This window comes from Necator americanus, chromosome IV, assembly GCF_031761385.1.
Source record: "Necator americanus strain Aroian chromosome IV, whole genome shotgun sequence".
NCBI classification, from domain to species: Eukaryota; Metazoa; Nematoda; class Chromadorea; order Rhabditida; family Ancylostomatidae; genus Necator; species Necator americanus.
In genome coordinates, this window is record NC_087374.1 from 4,311,489 (window position 1) to 4,337,908 (window position 26,420).

A 26,420-nucleotide genomic window follows, 5' to 3' on the forward strand; every position below is an offset into this window, starting at 1 on the left:
GACCTTCTTTCAACTGATCTGCAGATGATGGAGTCAATTGAAAATGTCTTGGTAGTTTTGAAACAACGCGTAGCGTTGTGTTTTAGATAAACAATTCCAGATGCTTTGAATATATAAATATATACGTATACAAAGAAATTGAATCATATAAGCAGGTGAAAACTCTAAAAACTCGGATCGATGTATGTATGTAATGTATTGAGTTGGCGGAAAAGGTGCCTGGTGTTTTTTCTTAGTGAAAATTTTGCGAGAAAAAATAAAATGCTTGAGCAATGATTTTTTGGTTTGGTTCGTTATGGAATTATGTGTTCCATAAAACATTTTATTTATTTTTTAAATGCTAATATACTTTTTGTTCTCTTCAGTTATTAAAATGTAGTGTCAAGTCGACAAAAAGAGGATTTTTGACACCATCTGCTTTTTTCATTTAATCGAGTTACCAAGTAGTCATTAAAATTAAAATAATATTATTTTGTTGGAATTAAGCCGACAAAAAAGGGCATTTTTGGCACAATTTTATTTATTATTATATTATTTATTATTTATATTTATTATTTGTTATATTTTTATTTATATTATTTATTATTTTTATTTATTTATTATTTTATTTTCTAGTTTTTTTGGGTTCAATCGAGGTGCAAAAACCACAGAAACTGCTCACGAAATCCTCTCCGCTGGATTTTTCTGGCGTTTCGTTCAATAATGACGTGGTACTGAAGGCTCGACGATTTCCTCGAATGAAAACCAGGTGATTTCTACTGTCGAAACAATAAACAGCTTGTTGAGTATTCGAAATAAGTTGTAAACAACAACGGAGAACACATATGGTTGAATTGCTGTTTATTTTTGTTTATTTTTGTAGGAACCTAGACTTGGAAAAAAGCCAGAACCTATGAGCCAACCCAATATTACGCCATGCAGGCTGGAAAAAAGAATAAAGGAAACTAGAACGGTTTCATCAAGGATTTGCTACTGATCTAGAAATATTCCAATGACAGTCTGTGTTGGTTGGGACAATACGAAGAACACAGAGGAATAAAACGATGCCGATATTTGATTTATGATTTACTTGTGGAATGAACGCGAAGAACGAGACAAGAGATGATCTTGAAGTGTTTATGTGTCAGTAAGCACACGAGTAAGCATGACTCAATGCTTACTGATACATAAACACTTCAAGATCATCTCTTTTCTTGCTTTTCGCGTCCAAAGGTAAAAGAAATAAAAATAGAGGACAAAAGACAACACAGACAAATGTCTGCAGAAATTTTACAGAGAAATAAAATAATTTCATGCGACTGCGTTAAGAACTCTAAATTTTCTCTTCTATTCCAGAAAATTTCCTTAACTCTTCTGTATCTTGTGGAGTCCAGGTGTATACCAGTTTTTTTTTTCAGCGCTGACCATCAAAATGCATACAAATTCACCTCTCTTGTCAAAAATGAGAATATTTTTGTGGGACCTAAGCCTTAAAGACTTACTTGACGAATATCCTTTTCTTTTATTTCTCTTATTTTGTTCGTGTACTTCGTTTTTTTTGTTTTGCTACTTTTACTTCTACTTCTACTTTTTAAATATATTTTTGTTGTTTTTGTCACAAACTTTTTTTTCTGTTGCCACTAAGAAAGGAGGATCCTCTGTTCCCACAAAGAAGTGTCAATTTAACTCGTTCCACAACAAGGAAGCCAGAAATCCTTGAAAACATGTACGTAGATGAAATTATTTTAACCAGGCTACGTAAAAATCTTTTTTATTGGTGATACTTCAAAAAAAAATAAAACTTCCTAAAATATCCTTGCAAGCTGGAGAACTCGAAGTGATTGGTTATGGATAGAATGAGCATTTCAGGAGATCGATTTTCGACTTGATCAGTCCAGATATATAATTGCAATACATACTATTAATAACTAATAAATAAACTAGTAAATAAATACTAATACTGCAATACAGTATTTTTGTGACACAAAAATAACGTATTCTCGGTTAAGAAGAAAAAAAGAGCGGAAAGAAGGAAAGTTGAGCGGAGCGTGTGTGTGGGCAGCCACGGACCCGATCGCGATAACAACCTAATAGTGAACGATAAGGAGGCATTACTCATGTAGTTTCCGTCTCACGACTGCCCTGTTATGACGGTTTTTGAATTATGACGGTACTTTGAAAAAAAAGAGGACCTTTTAAGCAGTGTTAAGTAGAAATTCAAATTTATAAGGAAAAAATTGAAAATTCAGTGAAAAATTCAGTGAAATTTAGTGGAAATTAATTGAGTTCTATTGAATAGCGACCAAAACGTAACCTTACCTGACCTCACCGAATACGGCGACTTTCCGAGGTGCAGACATTTTTTACTTTTGAAAAAAAATATCTTTAAAAGCGATCTATAGATTCTACTAGTAGAGAACTACTTATATATACATACTATGGGAAACTAAAGTAGATGGGATCCAGAATAATGCTTGAAAACGCGGGAATCACGCCAACTTTTACCCTCAGGGACTAATCACTTTGTTTTTTTTCGAGAAGTTTTTAAGTTTTTGAGTTTCAAGTTTTTCAAAAAAAAAAGAACTTATTTATAGCTATTTAGCTATGTTAATGTTAAGGATAAGAATAAAATGAGAATGTGGGGACAAAATGAAGATAAAGTGAAGATGTACATAGCTAAACAAAAGGAAAAATATCATGAACCGTGCCTCACCGTAATCTCGGGATTCGTGATGTACGTGGAGTTCCATCTAGGACGTCCAATAAATACTTTCTCAGTATTCTTTAGTATGTTCTATGCACATTTTTTTCTATTTATTTACTTTATTTGTCTCTTTTATTTTTGTATTTTTTCATTTGTTTTTGTTTCTTACACGCCTTAATCGATCGTTCGTCTCCCTTATATAACCTCGGTTTTAATGGTTCGTAGTCATAAATGGAGAAGAACATGAGAACAACTTCGATAAGCCGCTCTTTTACGTCCGACGGTGACAGATAACGAAACGAATCAACAAGCCAAACAGCTTGTAAAGATTACCGTCAACTACCGTTACTACCGTTAAAAGCAGCATACCACGAATCTGAGGTGGTACGGATTTCCGGTGGAGTATCCGTATACAGGATCGTAGATTATAGAGACGGGGGTGGTTCCGCGCATCTTCCCCAGAATCACTGCAAGCAGCCGGCCCCTGAATGCTGTTTTGTACGACGCCTTCTATGGCAGCGCGCCACCCTTGCACGCGTAGCGTCCCCCACTGCCTATCGGGGCTGTCCGAATTGATTCTCGACGAATCGTGGAGCGGAGGTGGCGCAAGGGGCGGAGCTTTGCAGTAGATGGCGTCGTAGCAAACAGAGGCGGCTGTTAGCAGTGATGCAGGGAGAGATGAGCGGCGCTGCCCCCGTCTCCATAATCTACGACCCCGTGTACGGATACTCCACCTAAAATCCGCACCACATCAGATTCGTGGCGCGCTGCGTTTAATGTAAGGCCGCGTTGTCATTCTACTCCAGAAATTCTGGAACCACGTGACATCACCAGCACACACATTCATGGAGACCCTGAAAACACTATCATTCAACATACATATATAGTCAGGTCAAAACGACATGAAACACGGACATTTGCACAAGCGGCTGCGCTCAAGGCGGAGCGGTGGAGCGTAGCGGTTGGGATCGTGTAAGGATCCACGCTACCGCCACCCATCCCTGCAGTTCGCTACAGTCCCACCTCGATTCCAACCGCTGTCTCCCCCGCACCGTTTCCGAGCGCGGCCGCTTGCGCAACATGTCGTTTTGACCCAACTATAAATATGATTTTTCTTAAAGGACGCGTGTGCCGCGGTCGAGAAGCGATTGGAGCAATTGGATTGGAGCGCAGTCGATGTGGAAATCTGTTCCGAACTGCAATTTTTTGTATAGCTTGGTTTGTAGTGGACTTGTTTGTTTGTATTTACGCCAGTTTTATGGTTGTTTTGAATTATCTGAAGTGATTTGTTGATTAGCGAATGCTAATCTGTTTTTTTTTTCACCTCAGGAACACCCGGGTGCAAACAGATCAATGTGCATATATGTCTGCGGTGAGGATATTCATTGGAGCGACATTTTTTTGAAATCAAAACTTACTCAAAACGAAACGAGTAAGAGCTGGTTCCTACTGATTTCATTCTGGATCCCTTCCATGTTCGCTATATCCATCGTTTATATCCATAGATTCCTTGGTCAAATGAGACACGACAAGACTTTTTCGTGCATTTTCTTCTGTTTTTTTTTGTTTTTCGATGCTTTAAATTGAAGTATGCCCTCAGGGTAACTATGGATCATGGAATGCAAAACTTTCTTCCTTAGATTTTTTTCTTCTGTGATGAAATTAAAGATTGTGACCAATACTAGACCATAGGTATTTGATCTTTATAAGATCAATTTCAGCGCCAGCACTGAACCATTCGTTATTGACTGTGGGGATTTGGCTGTGTTGTTCAGTTGTGACCAGTTTGTTTACTTCCTCTTCCCAATAAACTTCCTATTTGCTTCATAACAATAACCGAGAAAGCAGGAGGACCATGCTTTCTCATGTATTCTATCGCTATTGTTCGTAGATAAAAAGATTGAGATAAACGTCAAGTAATCCAGGGAAAGTGTAGTTGGGGGAAACTCAATGGCTCCCTTATTTCTGGACGCTCTAACTTACTTTTTTTCTCTATTAGTAATTTTATCTTACACGTCATAGATCCTCTAAGGCTAATGCTTAGGTCTTAGGGACCCAACTGATTTGGTTATTCACTTCCAGAAATAAGGGCACCACTGAGTGCCTCCCCCATTCCCTCCCGACTTCATCTTATCTGGTAACCCGAGTAATATTGTAAGGTGAACTTTGCTGTATAAAACCTGCCCGGATATCTACTGAGCTCTGTTCTCCTTCTCTTTTTTTTTTGTTTTACGGCACACTTATAGGTGTTTTCAAATATTCAGTAACCCGTGAGTCCCAGTAAGTCTGGGAACGTCTACTACTTGTTGCTCGCCAGACATTCCCTGGACATTTACTTTTTGTTCTCCTCGCGGCTTTCCGCTCCAGCATTCTCTGCAAAATCTTCGAGAAATTTTTATTGATTGAATTATTACATTGCACCGTTTCATTTTATATTTATAGTGAGGTTATAAAGTCTGGGAACATCTACGTATTGATTAAAAAAACCCGTGGGACCTAGGGGAAGATCAGAAGATAATCAGAGATGATTTTGCCTCATCCAGATCAATCTAATGACAAGACTATGATGTAATCTTCTTCAGTAATTAAGGAAAAATGTGAAGAAAGGAAAGCAGAAAAAAACCACTTCCGTCGATTTTGTCGCGCTCTGTATAGTATAAAGTGCACATTTTTTCCGAGGAATTAGTGTGTCTCCTGGATAAAAAGCGATTTACGACAAATATAGCCGAATCGAGAAATGTTGTCACTTTGCGAATGGGCCACTATCCAGGCATTGCTTGGGATTCGATTGTCTCTAATCCATACGAAAACAATCCAGTTTTAGTAACCGCACGTGTTAATGTGGATTACGGAGATATTTACTATTTATTACATATAATACTATTAAATTACTATTTATTATTTACTTATACTTATTACCACTTATTTACTTTATTATTTACTTTATTTATGATGTGACGACAAAACTGTTTCAAAGGGATGCTTAAAATTGCAGTATACCCCCTGGGTAACCATGGATTCCTGGAATGCAAAGCTTTCTTCCAGAATTTTTTTGCTTTATTATATTATACTATACTATTTACTACACACCGTAAATCCTTCTGCTGTAGTTCACGAACAAATAGATTTATTTTATAGCACTGGTTTGAGATCACATTTGGCTTAACATTTCCTGTATACTTTTCATAGACATCGATTGAATTATTTCCATTTTTTTCCTCGGAGATCTATCCATAGTGTCCAGAAATCCGCTATCAGGTGGAACTCGTTCCTCCTCTTTCGTTTGGCAGCCTTTTTCACTGAGGTCTCTTTGAAAAACGCCCGTTTGGGTGCTTGTCTCCGCTCTCGAGTTTTTTTCCTTACGAGGGCTGTACTGAAGCAGAAGTGGTTTGGTCGAGTTCACTTCCTCAAGCGATATGAGTCGCATCCATTCCGGATGAGTGACGAGTGTTCTTGATGGCGGTTTTTCTGAGAGTTCTTTTGAAACACCTTGCCTTCCCACGTTAACAGTTGGTGAAAGTAAAGTGAAGTCAAGTTTTTCCATTTTAGGCAGGGGATTATTTGAGGGAGCCGTCTGCTCGTAGTTTAAGGGAAGATCTTCCACTTCCTCCTCATCGACGCTACGCTCGCTGCTGGATTCAACCGCTTCTGGTGGTTGCTTCGTTTCTGGAAAGCCAGTGACCGAAGAATTTCCATCCATGATGTCTTGTTCCCAGAGTTTATTGCTAGACTGGATTTTGTTCATTTTCGTGCTTAGCGTCCGCAGATCTCTGGTGATTTCTTCAGCGGAATGTTCCAGAAATTTGTCGCTGCGTAACTTATCGGTTTTCACACGCGCTGAAAATTCCGACCTCCCCCAAAATCCCGTTCCGTCCTCAAAATTTCTGCTCGAGGGTAGACTTTCCACAAAACTTCTCTCATCATTGATATCTTCTTTCAAGTTACGTTGAATACTAATGTTTCTCTTCAATTTTTCACGGATTGACCGAAGTTGCGCGCTGTATGCAGTTTTCGTTGGCCAACTACCATTCTTTTCCATTAGTCTTCTCCCTCGTTCAGCGTAAAGAGCTACAACATCTCTTTTTGGAGAGAAAATCCTCTCTGTGGTTGGTTCGTTGAAGGCACTAGTGAATGTCGGACGTGCCGACATGCAGGAACGCTGCGATACGGTCGAAGACGGTGAGCAAAAATCAGCAGGTACGAGGTGTAGGAGCATTGGGATGAGCGAAGGATCGTGGATCAACGGCGTTGTCCATTCTGTCGCTGCGAACGCCATTTTGTCGTAGGTGAATTTTCCAACCTGTAAAACATTTTTTCAGAATTTCATGTATCAAACAACACTCAAAAGACTACTGATATGTTTGAAAGGAGATCAAATTTCTTCCAGTTGAAACCTTTCAAAGGCAGCGCCACGGAACTGAACGTTTTAGGGTCTCTGTGGGCAAATATAGAGTTCTTTGCATAGATCATGAGTGTCGCCCCGTTCAAATCCCCTAATCGTCATAAAAAAAAACGACATGGGAAAAGGTGTTTCTTCCTACAAGGGACGCGAAGACGCCCACACCTCTGTGCACGCGTCGCGTCCACGTGCAGGCGGTCAAAGATCAATGGAGGCCCTTCACCAGCGTACTCAACCGAAACGAATGAATAGATTGCTGAGCGGACCGCAGCATCCACAATGGAGCGGATTGTAGCGTATGTACCTCGTATAGGCAAGTTCTCACGTTGTTTTTCAGGACGATTAAGGGGATTTGAGTGCGGTCACGCTCATTATTGTAATTTGGGGCCCGAACTCTATATTTCTCCACAGAGACTCCAACTGCGTCAGTTTCATTTTCTAAATATGCTACCTTTAACTTACTGAATTTTGTAGTAAAAGGTGCTTCAAAGGTATCACCCCACGAATCAGAGCTGGTACGGATTGCAGGTGGAGTATTCGTATTCGGGATCGTAGATTATGGAGAGGGGTGTGACTCCGTTCATTTCTTCCTAATTGCCGCAAAAAACGGACCGGAAGATACGGCTTCGAGCGTCCCGGCGCGGTACTCTCTACGCCAGCCGCGTGCACACGCCGCATCTTCCGGGTCATTTTTTACGGCAATTAGAAAGAAATGGACGGAATCACCCAACTAATCCATAATCTACTTTCCCGTATACGAATACCCCACCTGAAATCCGTACCATCTCAGATTCGAGGGGTGATGCCTTTAAGCGGTGGTTTTCGTCTAACATTGAAAAATTTTTAAATCAACCCCACTGAATACCTCGTATTCGAAAGTTGTAATGATATTATATAGTGTCCGAGAGACTTATGCTAACCTTATGAGCAGATATTGTCACTCCAGAGAGCCAGTCAGTCCTCTTCGGTACTTTACACTCTTTCGGCAACATAGCAGCACGCCAAAGTGATCGTGTAGGGCTTCTTAATGGAGGAAGATCGTTCTAAAGCAATGTATTTTCCTGCGTTAAGAATTATTTCCAGTTTTAGTAGAAATGAAACCTTTTCTGGAAATCCCTCACTGAGGAACGTGAGAAATCTGCTGACGTGTTCAAGATCTTCTGGTGATGCCAATGCAAGCCATCTTAAAGGATTTTGATATTAAAAAGAAGGACTTACGACAATTGTTGCTGTAGATCAAGATGTAAAAAAGTAAATTTCAAATAAGCATGGCTACAGATCAACGTAAAATGATATTGAAAAGAAACGCACGACTTCAAATGAATGTTTCCTTCATCACAATCTACAGCAGCTACGACCGCGTTGTATTTGGCAGCGATGAGGGACAAATCAGCCTGAAATAAATGTAACTTTTATTTAGATTTTCATTTTTCCTATATGTTTACACGTATGGAGTACATATACACATAGGTTGATGAATCCCTATGCGGAGCCGCCTGCGTGTTCGACATCAATTCAGAACCGCTTGCGGTTTATGAACGCGCCTTGTTTAGCCTTATAATGACTTGCGGGGGCGAGCCAATCCACCAACTCCGTGTTTTTATCTTCTCGGAAAACCTTTCCTACTTTTTTCCCTCTTTTTTCCCTCTTCTCTACTTCTTTCGACTGATTTCCAACTATTAGCATTAAAGGCAGCATACCTCGAATCTGAGGTGGTACGGATTTCAGATGGAGTGTTCGTATATGGGATCATGGATTATGGAGAGGATGATTCCGTCCATTTCTTCCTAATTGCCATAAAAAAACGGTCCGGAAGATACGGCTTCGAGCGTTCCGGGGCGTTATTTTCTATAACGAGTTCGATTGGAGCGCCCCTGCCTCGTTCACGCGCCGTATCTTCCGGACTGTTTTTTACGGCAATTAGGAAGAAATGGGCGGAATCACCCTCCTCTCCATAATCTACGACCAAATATAGGCATAACCCACCTGAAACCCACACCACCCAAGATTCGTGGGGTGATGCCTTTAAATCTTTTCCCACAACAATAAGTTCCCGAAAAATTCCAAGGTACAATGTTCTGTTCAAAAACTTTGATTATTGATCCCTTACAACCATTTCTAAGGCAAGAAATCTGCAGGTATATTGAGGAAAACGAATTTCCTCCATCCCTTATCTACCTACAAACCTATTCTTAGTTTTTATAATTCCTTAAGGGTACGACTTACCCGATTCTCCATCACAGCCATACTGAACATGTCACGATAAGTCGTCCTAAGCACCAACAACAAAGCTTGTATGAGCAGTGAAGGTGACGGGGCCTGAAAAACAGGGTTCATGTTTTTAATTCAGAAAAGTTTCTTTATTTTTTTCAGTTCATAAAAAGGAAAGTTTTTTCTTCTGGTTGTTATTAGGTTAGCGGTTCGGATAAAAGCTAGATGGATCCAGAAGCTAAAGGAATATAAGAGCACCGTGTCTCTCTTCTTCCACCGCTTTAGCTGAGTTAATTGAATTGAGTGTGTGAAAAAAAGAAGAAGAAGAAAAGAAGAAAAACAAGAATAATTAAATAGAATGTGGCAAAATAAGATAACCGGGGTGTCCGGTGAAGAATCGTTTAAAGGCATCACCCAACGAATTTGGGGGTGGTACAGGTTTCAGGTGGGTTATGCCTATACAGGGTCGTAGATTATGAGGATGAGGGTGATTCCGTCCATTTTTTCCTAATTGCCGTAAAAAAAACGGCCGGAAGATGTGGCGCATGCACGAGGTTGGCGCGCTCCAATCGAACTTGTTGTAGAAATTAGCGCCCCGAAACGCCTCGAAGCCGTATCTTTCGGGCCGTTTTTTACGTAATTAGGAACAAATGGACCGAATTCCCCATAATCGACGATCCCCTATAGGAATAATCCACCTGAAACCCGTACCACCCCAGATTCGTTGGGTGATGCTTTCAAATAAAAGACTTATTTGAGATCTTTTTAGCTTCACTACTTATGGAAGTTTGTGCACAATATATTTTAAAACAGCATTTAAGAAATTGCATCCACAACCAAAAAAAAAACGGAGAGTTTCGTTGCAAATTTTGATTGAAGAATCTTCAGAGCTGTTCACTCACTGTTGTCGCTTCATCGTTGATCAATTCGTTTATCCTATTGATCTCTAAGTTCATCCGATTTGTCTTTTGAAGCGATATGAATAATATCTGCATGTAGCAATGCATTGTTGAATGAATTTTCGATTCGAGAGAGCCGTCTCTATGACTCTGATAGCAATACACGGGTGGTCGAGGAAGCTGGAAGAGAAATCCATAAAAAAAAACGCCAACGGAAACGAAAAAGAGCACAGAAAGCTTAACTTACAACTGACAGATCCTGTACTCGCAGTGGAAGTTGAGCGAACAACAGTTCCAACTGTGAAACGACGAACATTTGCATTTCGTGTAAATCTCTCGTATCGTAGAAGATCTCGATTTCTAGCAAGGACTGAAAATAGGGAATATTCTGGAAAAAGAAAAGAATTTTGTGGACAATTAGCACTCAATGAAGCACACTTGGAGTTCACGTCTGAATTACGGTACATGATTTATAGTCAAGTCAAGACGTCTTGAAGCTCGTCGCAGTTGCGTAGGCGGCTGCGCTCGAAACAGTACTGTTGAGTGTAGCAGGGATGGGAAATGTTTTTTATTTTCTACAATTTTTGCAATGGAAACGATGAAAGTTGCTACCGTTTTAGGTGTAAGAAGTTGCATCGTTGTGGATATGTGTGGTGCAATGAACACGTCTTTTTCTGGAAACGACCCTTGCGTACCTTTGCGGACTGCCACTACCACCGCAGCACCACTCATCGCTGCAGTTCTCGATGGTCCCACCACGATCGCAACCGCCTCGCTCCACCGCGCCGCTTCTAGAGCGGCCGCTTACGCAACTGCACCGAACTTCATGTCGTTTTGGCCAGACTACACGTCGTCCTTGGATTCTAACTGTTCTTGCTCCCATAGAAAGCCTCGGATGACCGATAGCCAACCGATAACCACGTCCACTCCATGCATGGACTCACCTGCACGTATCTGTGACCAAGTGCTGCACAAGGAGCAGATGTACTCGTATTCACGATGATATTTTCCACTTGTGTACGAAGTTGTTTCGTCCGTAGTTCTTCCAGGAAACTTGTTGTCAAGTTGAGTCTGGAATAAACAAACGTGCGAACGGAACGATACGGGCAACAATCCACCCACCTACAGACCTCATCAGCGAACAGCCTTATCATTAACGACGATCTTACGTCGCTGAAGTAATCACAGAATAAAATCGCTTCCAAAATAGATCCGCAGTTAACAAATAGAACCACTGGAGTTCTTGGCACGTATTCAGGAGGTAGATCTCTGCCGAATTCGTCACGATTTAGTGGCAAACAATCCGGTGGACATTCTGAAGTAACATCTCAAAAAAAAAGATAGAGGCAAAAGGTGAAGAAAAATGGATCCTCCTCCTCTGAGAGCCTCCTTTGAGGCTTAAAGTAGGGAGGGGAGATAAAACAAAACGGAATAAATAATCATAAAGTGCAGAGTGTTATGTAAAATAAAATAAAAATACAAAGACAAAATATCAAAAAAAGGCAAATAAAATAAAATACACGGTATCGTGCAATAATAATAATAATAATAATAATAATAATAATAATAATAATAATAATAATAATAATAATAATAATAATAATAATAATAATAATAATAATAATAATAATAATAATAATAATAATAATAATAATAATAATAATAATAATAATAATAATAATAATAATAATAATAATAATAATAATAATAATAATAATAATAATAATGATAATAATAATAATAATAATAATAATAATAATAATAATAATAATAATAATAATAATAATAATAATAATAATAATAATAATAATAATAATAATAATAATAATAATAATAATAATAATAATAATAATAATAATAATAATAATAATAATAATAATAATAATAATAATAATAATAATAATAATAATAATAATAATAATAATAATAATAATAATAATAATAATAATAATAATAATAATAATAATAATAATAATAATAATAATAATAATAATAATAATAATAATAATAATAATAATAATAATAATAATAATAATAATAATAATAATAATAATAATAATAATAATAATAATAATAATAATAATAATAATAATAATAATAATAATAATAATAATAATAATAATAATAATAATAATAATAATAATAATAATAATAATAATAATAATAATAATAATAATAATAATAATAATAATAATAATAATAATAATAATAATAATAATAATAATAATAATAATAATAATAATAATAATAATAATAATAATAATAATAATAATAATAATAATAATAATAATAATAATAATAATAATAATAATAATAATAATAATAATAATAATAATAATAATAATAATAATAATAATAATAATAATAATAATAATAATAATAATAATAATAATAATAATAATAATAATAATAATAATAATAATAATAATAATAATAATAATAATAATAATAATAATAATAATAATAATAATAATAATAATAATAATAATAATAATAATAATAATAATAATAATAATAATAATAATAAGTTAAAATCCTTTTACGTTAAATACTAAAAAAAAGGAACTCAAACAAGCACTAGCGCGATGTGCAGTCCCTTCTCATCTTATGGGTAAAAGCGTGTCCAGGTTCAGAGAAAATTCTTTGTGGTAAATTTTTCGCATCCACAAAGAGTTTAGAGTCACAGTTCGAAAAACGCTAAAGAAATTGAAGATTCAAGAAGATTGAAGAAACTGAAGAACATTTTGAAGAAATAACTTAATAAGGAATTAGAAAGAATTACAAAGAATTACTTAGCTTAACAGAACAAAGAATTACTTATCTCCCTTTCTAGTAGGCTAAAAATATTACGGAATGATTCTCAAATTTATTTTACTTTCCTGAAAAGCTAATTAAAAAAAATTAGTCAAGAAAAAAGAAAAAAGTCGCTTATTTGCTATCATTCGGTAATTACAGCCCAGGATTATGAATACTATTAAGAGCAATGTACACCGCTTTCAAAAAGTGTTGTATTCTTCCTTATTTTATGAAAATAAATTTTTTAAAATCATTTTTCAACAGGAGAACGTAAACGAGAAGAAATCACGGCTCTCCACTATCCTTCTGAGTGAAACATCTTTGCAGTTTGGAAACAAAAACAATAAAAAAACGCTTAATAATGAATTACGGTAAAACTTTTCGTGAAGCACATGCATATGTTCTTAAATTAAACCTCCATTAAAAATCTACCTGCATTCATGATTTTTGTTTATTTTTTCCATGGATTTTTTGAAAACAAATCACAAATGATGAAGCGATTAACGTCGATACGCTTGGCATTTAATATCATTACGCTTTCAACTGAATCTGAACTTTAGAGCTGTTTTTTTTTTGATAATGAGGTTGTTTTTTTTCTAGGATTTTCTCTTCAACCTTTAACGAAGTCTTGGCGGGACCACGCTCAAAGTTGTTACGATACGTTGAAGAACGTATCACAACAATTTTGACGAACACCATTTAAATTATTTTATGGAAGGAACTAAAACAAAATACTCTGTATCCAACGTATTTCTGGAACAATTTCACGTCAGCACTCACCATCTTTTTCCATTTGTGACCAAATAAATAGCGACGGATAAGATGTTCCATTTTTAGGCACGAATAACGGGAAACCGAGGTAGAATGCTGCTAGCAGACGTGCTAATCGAATCACTGATGCTTTCGATCGTTCATCGAATGTCAACAGTGCCATCCGAAGAGCGGATGGTGACATGAGGAACGTGGACATTTACATGAGGATAGTAGAGACTCAGTGGAGATCTTCCGAAAAAAGAAGCAAAAAAGTGAATAATGAAAGCAAGAATGTTTCCAACAACGCACGATACAACCGAGTCTCGGCCGGTTCTCCCTCTGAATACTGTCGTCATGGCAACCCGTCACACAACAACATCACTTTATGTCCCCTCAAAGTAGTCGGTTAGAGGAAAAACACCTCAAAAAGGTATAGATTATTGGAATATTTGTTTCCGACAACAAAATAATACAATTTCCTTATAATTTTTTTTTTTTAATTTGATAGTTTTTCCTTTGTAGATTTTCTCTACTTGAAATTACAGTCTTTTTTATTTTATTAATTTTACAATTTTTGCAATTTTACTCAAAAAAACTACATACTAACTACTACTTAAATCTATGCTTCCTTGCTTTGCGAAGCTTTGGTTAAACTTTTATGTTGTTCTGACGCTTTGAAAATCTTCATCAAACATCTTAATAAATAACAATAATAATAATAATAATAATAATAATAATAATAATAATAATAGAAAAAATAGTAATAGTGATAATAATAATAATAATAATAATAATAATAATAATAATAATAATGAAGATGACAATAACAATAATGACCATTGCGCAGTCGGCGTGAGGTTCCGCTATGACGGCATGATCGATCAATGGTTCGAATCCGCCCTAGTGTCAACCAAGCCTTCCATCTTTCTAGGAGTCGATACTGACAGGACACATCGGCTAGCTATTGCATCTGCGCTGATCCTATACAAGAAACAACTAATATAGTCAATAATAAAAGAATTAATAATGATAATATTAATAAAATAATAACCCGTTTTTAACTGGAACATCTCTCGGAAAGGTTCTAACTACGGTAACCGATGTTACACACAGGAAAACCATGTCTTCTGTGCTGTTTATTTTTGAACAATAATTATTTTTATGTGATATCATATATCATACATCACATTATTTATACTTCATATATATTTTCTATATTTTTATGGAGCAATTTATTCGCAATGCAAAATTTTTTCTGCAATATTTATTTTTTTACCTAAATTTTCTTTGTTTTTATTTAATTGCTTTTATTTTTATTTTTATTTGCATTTTATTTGTCTTGATTTTGTTTATTTTATTTAATTTTGTTAAATGCAACGGAGCTACGTCGTCGCATATATGTGGTGACCAGAAAGATCAGAATTTTTCGCTTTTTTACAGAAATTCAGCAAATTTGAAAATACCAAAAATATTTTTGGCAAAAAAAGAACACCTAGAACGCTCCTCTCTTCCTGATAGTGTGTTCATTGTTCAATTATCACCTCAAAGTTTGAGCGTTTTCGGATCATCACGGTGCATGCGCTAGGCACATCCACATCGCTAAACTTCTCCGACGACGAGGTCAGAATACATCAACTGAGGAGGAGAGCTCGAGTAGGGGCTCGTGCTCGGGATGGCGGCCGCCATTTTCCCACGTGAAAGGAGCCCAGGTGTGAGTGCATTATTCATCGTTTCAATTAGCTCTTCCGTTGCAGTTTACTCGGTCATTGTCTTAGGCGAACCTAGTTCTTCCTCTTTTCGAAGACAGCTCTCCTCCTAAGCGTCCACAACCATCAGTACCGTCCCGGGTAAGTAGAAATCCAATTATTTGCTATATGGCTCTGTTAAAGTACTAGAAACCTTTGAAAAATCTCTTCTTTAATACTAATTTTTTGGAAAAAGAAAACACTGAACATCGACGTTGATTTCTTATTTTCAGTTGATGACTGATTGAAGATTCCCAGCCAGAAAACGGGAACCACAATGCTAAAGCCGGATCTCTTTTGTCTTGTCTGTGGCGACCGATCTTCAGGTTCTTCTTTTAAATTTCTGGACTACAGCGTTATTTTTCCAAGGATATCGCAAGTTCGCCGTATGCTACCTACATAACAGCATAGTATATAAGCTCTGTGATCAAAGAAAATTACTGTTTAATACTTTCCTTTTAAGTTCTTTTAATTTCCGGACTATAGCGCTATTTTTTCGAGGATATCGCAGGTTCCTGAACGACTGCATAGTATATAGGCTCTGTGAACGAAAAAAAGTTACTATTTAATATTTTTCGTTTTAAGTTAAGCCGGAAACAATTTTGTTATAATCCTTTACTTTGAATTCGCATTTCTCAAAATCTGGAACGGTGAAATCCTCCAGTAGCTATAAGGTCCAACAGAAAATCACTACTTTTTTTTTGTTGATCGGATAGGCACGATGATTTTTGTTGGGCATGAGGAGTTTCATCGGATAAATAACTTTCGATTTCACCCTTTCAGACTCTGAAGAAGGAAAGACTCTCACTGAAACCTCTGTGAAGAATAAATCATTAAATATAAAAACCTCTTTTCTCCCGTAAAACTACGCAAGCCATTAATATTCACCTGTAGAATGTGCAATGGTTGATTTTTTTCTATTTCGCTACTAAATGGTAAGTCTACAAGTAATCCGGCGGATGAAAACAGTCATGATTCATCCAATCATACGGTCTTTCCGGCGGACAGAGGAAATCCTGGATCTTTTGTTGGATCTGATAGTTACACGTGGATTTCACCCTTTCAGGAGCCGAAGAAGGTGAACTCCTCAAAACCCCAGCCAAAAATAAAGGATTATAACAAAACCTCAAACCTCGTGCCCGTCGGAACTTTAAAAAAATACTCTGAATTACCATCGTTGAGGACGAGGTTTGCATGAAGTCGTACATCAAGAATAATTGCTTGGTTACGGAAAAAGAAAAATCCAATCATTACACATCCTTCAGGCCGCTAGTAGCTTTCGTAGTTTTACGAGCGAAAATAAGAGTTTTATTTTTAAATTTTAATTTAATAAAAATTCAACCATTACACATCCTACAGGTGGATTTTAATAGCTTGCGTAATTTTACGAGCGAATATAAGAGTTTTATTTTTTTCTCTTCAAATCTAATTTCTGTGCTTATACTGAAGTGAATTGCACGAGAAAAGAATAATTCCATAAAGTGCACGGAAGGGAAATCCTGTTAAACCATGCTTAGCGTTTAAAAATTAGATAAGATTTTAACTTGTAAGATATTTTTCTTCAGAAAAAAATCTAATATTCGCTATATATGTAATATGTAATATATATGTATAATATAAAAATATCCAATAAAATACAAATAACTAATATAAAATATCAAATATCTATAACGATTCATACGCTAGATTCCTTAATCCGCAAGCAGAACTCCACGAGTTCCCTGCAATTTCCGTGTTATGTCAATTGTCTGAGCTTCTAATTAATGATGGGTCCCATTGAAAAGTTCGACTTTTAAATGGGTCCCATTGGTTCACGAGACTTTTTTCTCATCTATAGGAATAGTCTTTAGAGGTAAAGATCCATATGAGTAAGAAATTATGTTTTCTAAACGTTGAGGATTATTTTTTAAAAAATATTCTACGAAATTATTATTATTATTATTTTACTCATTGATTATTATTATATCTGAATTGATCTGGGCGGGACTACGACGTGTCCTACAATGCCATTGTCTTCCAGGGCAAATATCAAGAACTTTTACTGCTGCTTACTTTGTCTACTGCTTATGTGCGTAGTTTCAGGACGTCACTATGGTGTCCAGAGCTGTGATGGATGTAGAGGATTCTTTAAAAGGTTTGTTGCATTCTTTGACAATTTTTCAAAAGCGAATTACCCCGAATACAAGGGAACTGACTGCTCTTTTATTTTTGCAAAGAAATTAAATCCGGAAATCTTTTAAAAAAGGAGAAAGATGGAAAAAGAAAAAGAAGAGAAAAAAAATCTACTTTCCTCAAGCTTGAGCTTAAGCTACAAAATTCTACACATACTGCATTATTCTATAGAGTATTCTACATTATTCTATTCGTACTACATTACTGTAGCCAAATATGTGGAATTTTTCTAGAAGATAATAGAGGAAACATAATGTCGGCAGCGCTCCATAAGAATTTGACGGTTTCCGCATAAGGGAACATAGAGGTAAGTGAGTATAGTATTAGGCGGTTGTACCCGATAAGAGGTTTCACTGTGATTGCACGATCGATCAATGATTCGAAATTGTCCTGTGTCGACCAAGCCTTAGAGGATAAATACACTGACTTGATGCAACGACTAGCCCCGCAAGCTATCGTATAGGCTAAAAACGGGTTCGTAAAACTCGAAAAATTCTGAATTGAAGTGAACGTGGTGGCGCATCCTAAACGGATTGATTAACGCCAAAAGCGTTATTCTTTTTTCTTTGATTACAGTAATTTGTGACTATTTTTTATACCGTAGTCTCTGTACACTTATTTATGGCTAGAGAAGTAGTTGGTCTATGTGGAAACGGAATGGAATCGGGTAGAAGCGATTTGACGTTCTGTTAATTTACGGTATCCTGAATATTTCTGTTCTGCTCACCTTGTCCTATCCATTCAATAATGAGTTACAAAGTTTACAAAGCCGAAGTAATGGTACAAGAAGATGAGTAATACTTGATTTTTGGAATTATTAGTAAGGATAATTGCCTTCAAACGTCTTCTCTTTGGGGCCAGAAAACTACAAACTGGTATATATATATATATATATATTTATATATTTATATATTTATCTGTTTATTTATATCTGAATGTAGCGGATGTAGTAATGTATGTAATGATGTAAATGTAGTAGTTGAACTGGTATATACTACTCATTAGTAAAGATAGTTGCCTCCAAACGTCTTCTCTTTACCTCTAGAAGTATGATATGAATCCATATGTTTTACTGGTGCTAGTGTGAAAAAACATTGCTCGAGGCGGTGTGATGGAGCGTAGCAGTTAGAATCGTGGCGGTCCTTGCTAGCACCAATCATCGTTGCGATTTGCGAAAGTCCCATCTCGATCCCAACCGCTACGCGCCACCGCGTCGCCTCGAGCGCAACCGTTTACGCAATTTCGTGATCATTTGATTCGACTATATATCATGCCGTATAATAATGGACTTATTCTGTCACTTTTCTGTGTATGTGTGTATGTCAGTCACAAGATTCCTAAAAGCGCTGAGACGGGTCCCATGGGGCCAGAAAGCTATATAATGTTATGGAACAGGTACCACGACTGCTTCGATGCCAGAAAGCTATAAACTGGGATATATATAGATATAAGGTTAATGATAATGTAATTGCAAATAGTGCTTGAACTGGTACAGACTGCTTCAGATCAATTCGCCGTCGTCTTCTGTACTCATGTAAGGAGGATGGACGGTGTGTTGTCGACGTGATGCGACGAAACCAATGTCAAGCTTGTCGGCTGGAGAAGTGCCTTCGCGTGAAAATGAATAGAAATGGTCAGTGTTCAGAAAAACTTCAATGATTTTTATGGAGTTTTTTTTTGGAGATACAAGAAATATTTCTGGATATTTTGGAGATAAGTACATCTTGTTAGAGGAGAGATAAGCAATATTTGTAAAATTGAACATAAATAAATAACAGTGAATAAACAATAAATAAGTGAAATAACAGTAAATAATAAACAAATAATAATAAAATAAATAAAATAGTGATGTAAATAAGTAAATAAATAAACAAATAAATAAAAGAAGTACGCCCACTTTTATAGTTATTCTCACCTTGTGAAAAAAAAAATTGTTTTCACAGTAACATTACCATATACAAGTCCATTTAATTTGCGGAGAAGATTTGGCTGAAAATTTAAATGTGAATATTATTCGACTCACGCCCATTGTAAACAGTTGCCGCCTTCTGCGTATTCCTGGAAGCAGATAGATCCAGGGGATTCAATTTTTATTACGAATCCGAATGAACCGAATCGTTGCCTGTGATTAACTTATATTTTCAGTGCAGTCCAACATGTCATTTAGTGGAAAAAGACGACCTCATCCTGGGCAAAAAATTCAATAGCGCAAAAAAAAGCTGACGGGAAAAAATTTCATGCATCAGCAAATTTGTCACCTTAAAAACCTAGGATTATCCTTTTAAATTGCGACCAACTACGATTTTTTTCTTTGCAGCATGAGAAAAAGCTTCTGGGAAATACCTATTTAGAAAAATTTAGAAAGTTTTGAAGAAAATTGACAAACACTCAATAGTTATCAAATCAAAGTTTTCAAAGGAGGGGAGGGAACGTTAGCGAATATTGCAAAAAAGAAAAACAAGCGTCCAAATCCACAGATCTTCTACAAATGTTGAATTGTCGTTGTTTTGTTTTTGAAAATTGATAATAGTGAATTCTTACTTAGCATTTTCTGAAATATTTGTTGATGTCCATCTGTTTTGCGTGAAACAACATGAAGTATCTCATTTTCAAACCACTAAGTGGTTCTCATCTAACCACTAAGTCTGGTCTGACTTCTTATAAACCTTATATGTACCTCACAGTCCTTCACTTCCTTCCCTTCAGCTGTTCAACATGAGCGAACTTGCGGTGAAAAAGAACGACGAAGAAATACAGAAGAGGCGCAACTACGGCACGATACGGAAATGTAAGTTTACACAAAGAGCCCGTACTGACTGTTCCCTAAGAGCAGCATATCACGAAACTGACATAGTTGAGAAACCCGCGAGAAAGTGGAAAGTTCGAGTTAGATTACGAGTATGAGCGTGGCGTCACTCTATTCCTCTGAGAGTCTTGAACAAGGGTGTGGAAAATATCTTTTACGAAGTACGTTAGAACGCGCCCCCTTCAGACACGCTATGGCCTCTTAAGCAGCGTACTCATTGGTTTTACTTCAGTAGGCTGTTAAAGAGACCTCATTGATTTCCATCTGCTCTCTCATGGATGCGGCGGCGACGATGTTTCTTCTGTCTGTCCACGTATTTTTACTGCTACGGCAAGCATTTATTTTGAAAAACCATCGAAGAAAACAAAATCAGAATAGTACGCTATGTTATCTCCTGTAATCCACTCATTTCTGACATCTTTGGGACGACGAGAGCGCGCCGGCGCCACCAAGCAATGAAATGAGGATGGGACGGGTCCCAGTCCCCGTCAGATTGGTGTGACGATGCCGGAAGACAGCATGCATGACGAATCGAGTAGGGCTAGAAAATATAGAAATGGGTTCGGTGGCGTCTCCACTAGTCTCACAATAAAAATAATAAAAGGAATTAGAAAAATGTGATGACTAGGGTCCCACAGCGTCAGATTAGTGCGTTGTAGGTCTTGGTTGTGTAAAATTAGGGTGAAGACACGTTCTGCACTGGAATTTACCACAAGGTTTCATTGATTGTAAGAGAGAATAGCTAGGAATCCTGTTTCATTGAGAGGTATTTGTGGAGACGAAAGGGTCAATCTGGGAAGCTCTTGGCAGTATCCTTGAATTCTTTCCAGTGTTACGCCTGTTCGATTCGCCGGGAAAGTCACATGTCAGCGACAGGAGAAAGTGAAAAGTACGATGCCGTTATATTAGTTCTCTGTGGGTACGATAACCTACAGTTTTCATTTTACAGAGAACTTTTCGATTTCAAATTTGGTTGGTCCATCTCACGAAAGTTCACTCGTTTCGCTTATTCGTTGGTGGTCCTCCTCTCCGCCCGCTTCATCACTGGAAATAGAAGATAGAAAAGTATGTGAGCCATTTTTACAAAACTACAGTACCCTGCAAAGAATCGCAACTTTTAACTTCTATTTAGGTTCTGTTCTGCAATTCTTGGCACTGGATCTTCTTTCTCAGCAGGATTTCTCAGTCTGGATTTCCTCATACGAGCAGTAGAGCACCACAAAGTTCGTAACGATACGGTAAAATAACATCGGTTGACTTGACCCTAACTGGGGCCATCTTGGTTAATATTGGCGGTTACGTTCTCCAAATAACTGATTACTATTCCATATTAGGTGGTCAGAGGTAACGCGTATGATGTCCAGCCGCGTATCTGAAAGGTTAGTGAGTGTCGATAATTGCGTTGCACGGCTCAAGGTAGCGTCATTACCGCAGCAACAACCTCGCCGCTCCTCTTGCGCTACGTCTTGATTCTGTGGGTCCACGAGACACCCTGCGCCCCGCCCACTTTGCCGCGCCCCGCCCATTTTGCCCCACCCTGCCCATTTGGCCGGGGCTGCAGCTCTTACGATGCGCTGTCCGAATCGAACAAAGAATAAAAGTGCATAATGACAGAAATTGACTGAAACTTTGCACAAAATAGATTCGTTTAAGAAGTAGAGATAAGTGAGATCCCTTATACAATTGTAAAAGAAAGTGCTCCATTTCCTATTCCCAGTTATTAAATGGAAACCAGCTATTCATCTATGGGACCACAAGAGGTGATCCAGAGAAGTTCCCTTGATCGTTGTTTCACATTCCTCATGGTCAAGAATACATGTGCCCTATTTCCGTCTCTCAAAAACCATCCAACGAACTTACCAGGACGAGTTAGACCCTACTTTTCTAGGAAGATGACGTCACGTGCTTGGTTAGAGTGGATTGCGGATAGCATCTTTCACTATTAATCGTTCCAACCCAGCGCTGCCGCCTGGATACACAAATCCAAGTCATTCTACGTATAACTGGGTCAAAACGACAAAAAGCACGAACAGTTGCGTAAGCGGCAGCACTCGAAACGGTGGGGCGTAGCGGTTCGGAGTCGTGTAAGGACCCTCGCTACCGCCACCCATCTCTGCAGTTCGCCATGGTCCCAACTCGATTCCAACCGCTGCCCCCACCGCATCGCTTTGAGCGCAGCCGCTTCGCAAGTGCACCGTGTTTCATGCTGCCTTGACCCGACTATATAAAGTTTTCTGGTCACGTAGAACACGACCATCGAAGACCAGTTTCATGGATTTTTTCAGCCACGAGAGCCACGCTCAATCTTTGCCGGATGTTCTCGTTGCGGATCATCTCAAGGCGGATGATGTCGACCGTCCGAAAATCAACAAATAAAAACATCTTAAAGGCTGTGTATCATGAAATTGACGTTGTTGGGGTCTCTGCAGGATAATATAGACTTTGGACTGTTGATTGAAAAGTATGACCATGTCCATACTCAATTCCCCATAGCGGTCGTGAAAAACCGGATGGGAAAGGGCCTTAATTCCTACGAGATACGTTGGAACGCGCCACCTTTGCACGCGCGTCGTTTTCGAGCGAGGTGTCGAAAATCAATGTAATATAGACTTTGGACTATTGATTGAAGAGTATAACCATGGCCATTTTCAATTCCCCATAGCGGTCGTGAAAAACCGGATGGGAAAGGGCCTTAATTCCTACGAGACACGTTGGAACGCGCCACCTTCGCATACGCGCCGGGTCCGTGCGAAAATCAATATGGTCTCCTCAGCAGCTTATTCAAGTATAACCAGTGAATAGGCTAAGGAAAGATACTGTAGGGTTCGTATTTTGCCGATAGTTCAGGCTATGAGAAAATGATGTTTGTGGAGAATTTCGTTGAGAACGTGAAGCTTTCACCGTTGGAGCAGTGGAGCGTCAGTAATATCTTACTTTTCCGACCCGGTGAGGAATACAGAAAGACGGTTTTTCTTTGTTTTCTTCTTATTTAATGAATAAAATCATTTCAGAGTGTAATGGATTGAAAGATAGAAGAAAAATACGTGAAATACAAGCACAATCTGCAGCTGTGTTCTCTGGATGTATGTCGGCACGAGAAACCCTACAAGGCGCTCCTCAATCCTCCATGCTGCTGTTGGTTCTTCCATGCCTAACACAGATATCGGCTGAGGATGTGCGAGCCGAGTTTTTTGAGCAGAGATCGCTTCATGACGTGGAAAGCATATGTGAATCGGCGATAGCTTGAAGATTTTTAATTTCTTCCACCGGTACAGCCTTTTTTTTCTATAGTAGCTGTGTCATATCTATAAAGATCATTGTAAAATTCAAATGTTGATAGGGAGATAAATAGTAACGTACGTCACTGTTTTCTTCATTTTTCATTAACATCAAAAAAATCTACTCAAATTCACTTTTTCAAAGTCTCAATAGGTCTCTTTCTTGCATTTGGAAACGAATCTCACCTTTATGGGGGGAAGCACAGATGGTCACTATATCGTGAAATTTTTTCCCATTCATTCATTCCTAGAGAGAAACCAAGGAAACCGCATTAACCCACGCCACAGTCCGCTACCGTTACCGGTAACGATCGGCATTAAAGATTCGCACTGTCGATGATTCTATGTTTCCACGTGTATTGATTAAAATGAATTAAGTGTCTGGCGTAAATCAATGGGACTCAAATCTTGGGACCCGCGCCACCACGTTCACTTCAATTCAGAATCGTTTGAGGTTCACGAACGTGTAACTGGCCTATACAATGACTTGCTGAGGCTAGCCGATGTGTCAAGTCAATGCTTTTACCCTCCCAGACAAGTGTGGTACCAATGTATCTGACCTCGGATGGATGAAGTGCTTGGATGGCACTAGGGCAGAATCGAACTTCCGATCGATCATGCGGCAGCCATCGCGGAACCTCTACACCTACGTATATTCACGGTTGAAGGTTCACCTTTCCTCCCTCCGAAATTAATTTATTCCAGATTTCTTCGCGAGGATTTAAAAAAAAACCATTGTCTTAGTACAGAGAGACATAAGTTCACATAGAAAACTTGTGAGATTAACGTTTGTAGATCGCAGAAGCATATGAGTATTTGCTCCCGGCGATCACTGACACTCTTTCATCTCATGAATTCTCTTCTCTTAGTAAATTGGAAAATTAAAAAAATAAATAAAAACTGATAGGAATAAAAAGCACAACATCAAATCTAGAATCGAGACCAGGTCTCTGGAAAAATGTATCTGGAAGCGGAGAGGACTCAGTGGCGACCTTATTTCTCGACGCTCTCGCCTAGTTTTTTTCTCTTAGTAACTTTAGTTTACATATCATAGATCCCCTAAAACTAATGCTTAAACCTTTGGGCCCCGATTAATTCAGTTACTTACTTGGAGAAATAAAACCCCCGCTAAGTGCTTATCGATCGATTCCTCCTACGAGGCACCAAGGAACGACTAACATATAAGAGTTTTTGCTTCCCCTTGACTTGAAATGAAAGAGCAGTCAGGAAGGAAGCAACTATTGCAAAATTTTGAACGAACAGAGCAGAATTTCACCACTTATGCTAGTAGCATTCAGGAGAATCATTGAAAATTTTGACTATCTCTTAAATCAGATTCTGTTTTTTCTGTGATCACAGTTCTTTTTTTTTCGGTCAACTTTCAACTTACTGCAATGCGCTTGAAGAAAACAGTGAGTGTGCAACGAGAGTTAAAGTGTATAGAACAAATTCAAAATTCCGAATTGGAAACACCAAAAAAAGAATTTAAAAAACAAAACATAAAAGAAATAGTAAATCGGTCATTTTTTTGTCCTAAAATATGAAGTATCTCTTTCCGTAAGTAAACATTAGCAGTAAGTAACCAGTAACTGTCGGACTAGTGTTGAGCATGAAATCAAAAGAAAAAAATGTTTAGGGAAATAAAAATATGAAAAATAAACAACAGTAAGAATAAAAATAAATAGAAAGTAATGATAAGAATAATAGGAAGGAATCAAAAATAAACATTCATAACTAAGCATCCGGTAAGTAATCAGTAAATGTTGGATTATCGTGAGCATAAAATCAAAAAAATATACATATTTACAAAATTTAAAAAAAATAATTGTTATAAATAAGAATGAAAAAAAAAATAAAATTGTAATATAGTAATAAGAATAGTATGGAAGAAGTAAAAATAAAAAATATAAGCGTGGAAAGGGAAAGGGATCCTAATAGGAACGGCCACGCTAATTGATGTAGGACTGCTGTCCGAGCCAATTATGCACCTTTGCCTCCATTTCTTTGCGTCATCGCGATATTCCAAGGGCATCTCGTATTATATTTGTGAAAAACCTCCAATATTTGCATTGTGCTTGAAAATCTAGATTAATCCCTCAGGCAAAACGTCGGAATCCTAGCAAGTGGGCAAAAGTAAATTTTGAAAATACCATTTGAAAGCGATTTTTTGAGAGAAGTAGAAGGAAGCCCCTAGAAGCCATTTTCAGAAGAAGCAGCGGTGTGCTACCTCCTTCGATTGTTTACAACCATTCAACTAAACAAAAAAAGGGTGTATATGTATTTCACGGGGTCAAAAAGGGGTTTAATAACTTTGAAAAATCAGTTTCGTCGCATTTCTGGATCGTTCCATTTTAAAAATTAATTGCTAAGGCATACAGAACCGAAACACGGAACTTTCACGAAGTTCTTTCATGATTTTCATGTTTAGGAGAAGCAGCACGGTAGGAAAGCAGGAAATTGTCCTCAATTTGTTCTCCAAAAAAACTACTAGGAAAAGTGTCTTTCTTAGAACAATCGTAACGCTATTTTCTCACGGTTACTGGATGTATAAATAGATGCGTTATCAGATGCAAATTCATACAATTCAGATGAAGATGCCGCTTGTTTTGTTTTCGTTGACACATATAATGGTTCTGATGTGTCTTGTATACTACTAATAGTTTTTTCTCAGCTTCATT

The 26,420-nt window shown here is 37.4% G+C and overlaps 2 protein-coding genes across 3 annotated transcripts; one reads left to right on the top strand and one right to left on the bottom strand.

Moving 5' to 3' along the window:
* Nucleotides 1-9: 9 nt before the first annotated feature.
* Nucleotides 10-13,943, bottom strand: RB195_000359 (uncharacterized protein; the record flags this gene model as incomplete). 2 transcript variants are annotated; one of them, XM_064196647.1, is made up of 12 exons in its annotated part: nt 10-18; nt 662-732; nt 5,864-6,983; nt 8,003-8,125; nt 8,184-8,265; nt 8,394-8,476; nt 9,309-9,401; nt 10,196-10,372; nt 10,440-10,562; nt 11,137-11,263; nt 11,713-12,728; nt 13,830-13,943. In XM_064196647.1, the coding sequence occupies 12 exons, from the start codon at nt 13,941-13,943 to the stop codon at nt 10-12; spliced, it is 3,138 nt and encodes a 1,045-aa protein (XP_064052527.1). The 2 variants fall into 2 exon arrangements, with proteins under 2 accessions (XP_064052527.1, XP_064052528.1); XM_064196646.1 differs by lacking the exons at nt 10-18; nt 662-732; nt 11,713-12,728 and adding an exon at nt 11,315-11,507 and having other exon boundaries at nt 5,835-6,983; nt 13,769-13,922.
* Nucleotides 13,944-15,413: 1,470 nt separating this feature from the next.
* Nucleotides 15,414-23,711, top strand: RB195_000360 (uncharacterized protein; the record flags this gene model as incomplete). The annotated part of the gene is made up of 11 exons (XM_064196648.1): nt 15,414-15,452; nt 15,517-15,588; nt 15,737-15,812; nt 17,569-17,620; nt 19,164-19,291; nt 20,365-20,446; nt 21,295-21,353; nt 21,414-21,529; nt 21,597-21,687; nt 23,312-23,410; nt 23,476-23,711. 11 exons carry the CDS (start codon nt 15,414-15,416, stop codon nt 23,709-23,711), a joined length of 1,050 nt encoding a protein of 349 aa, XP_064052529.1.
* Nucleotides 23,712-26,420: the final 2,709 nt, after the last annotated feature.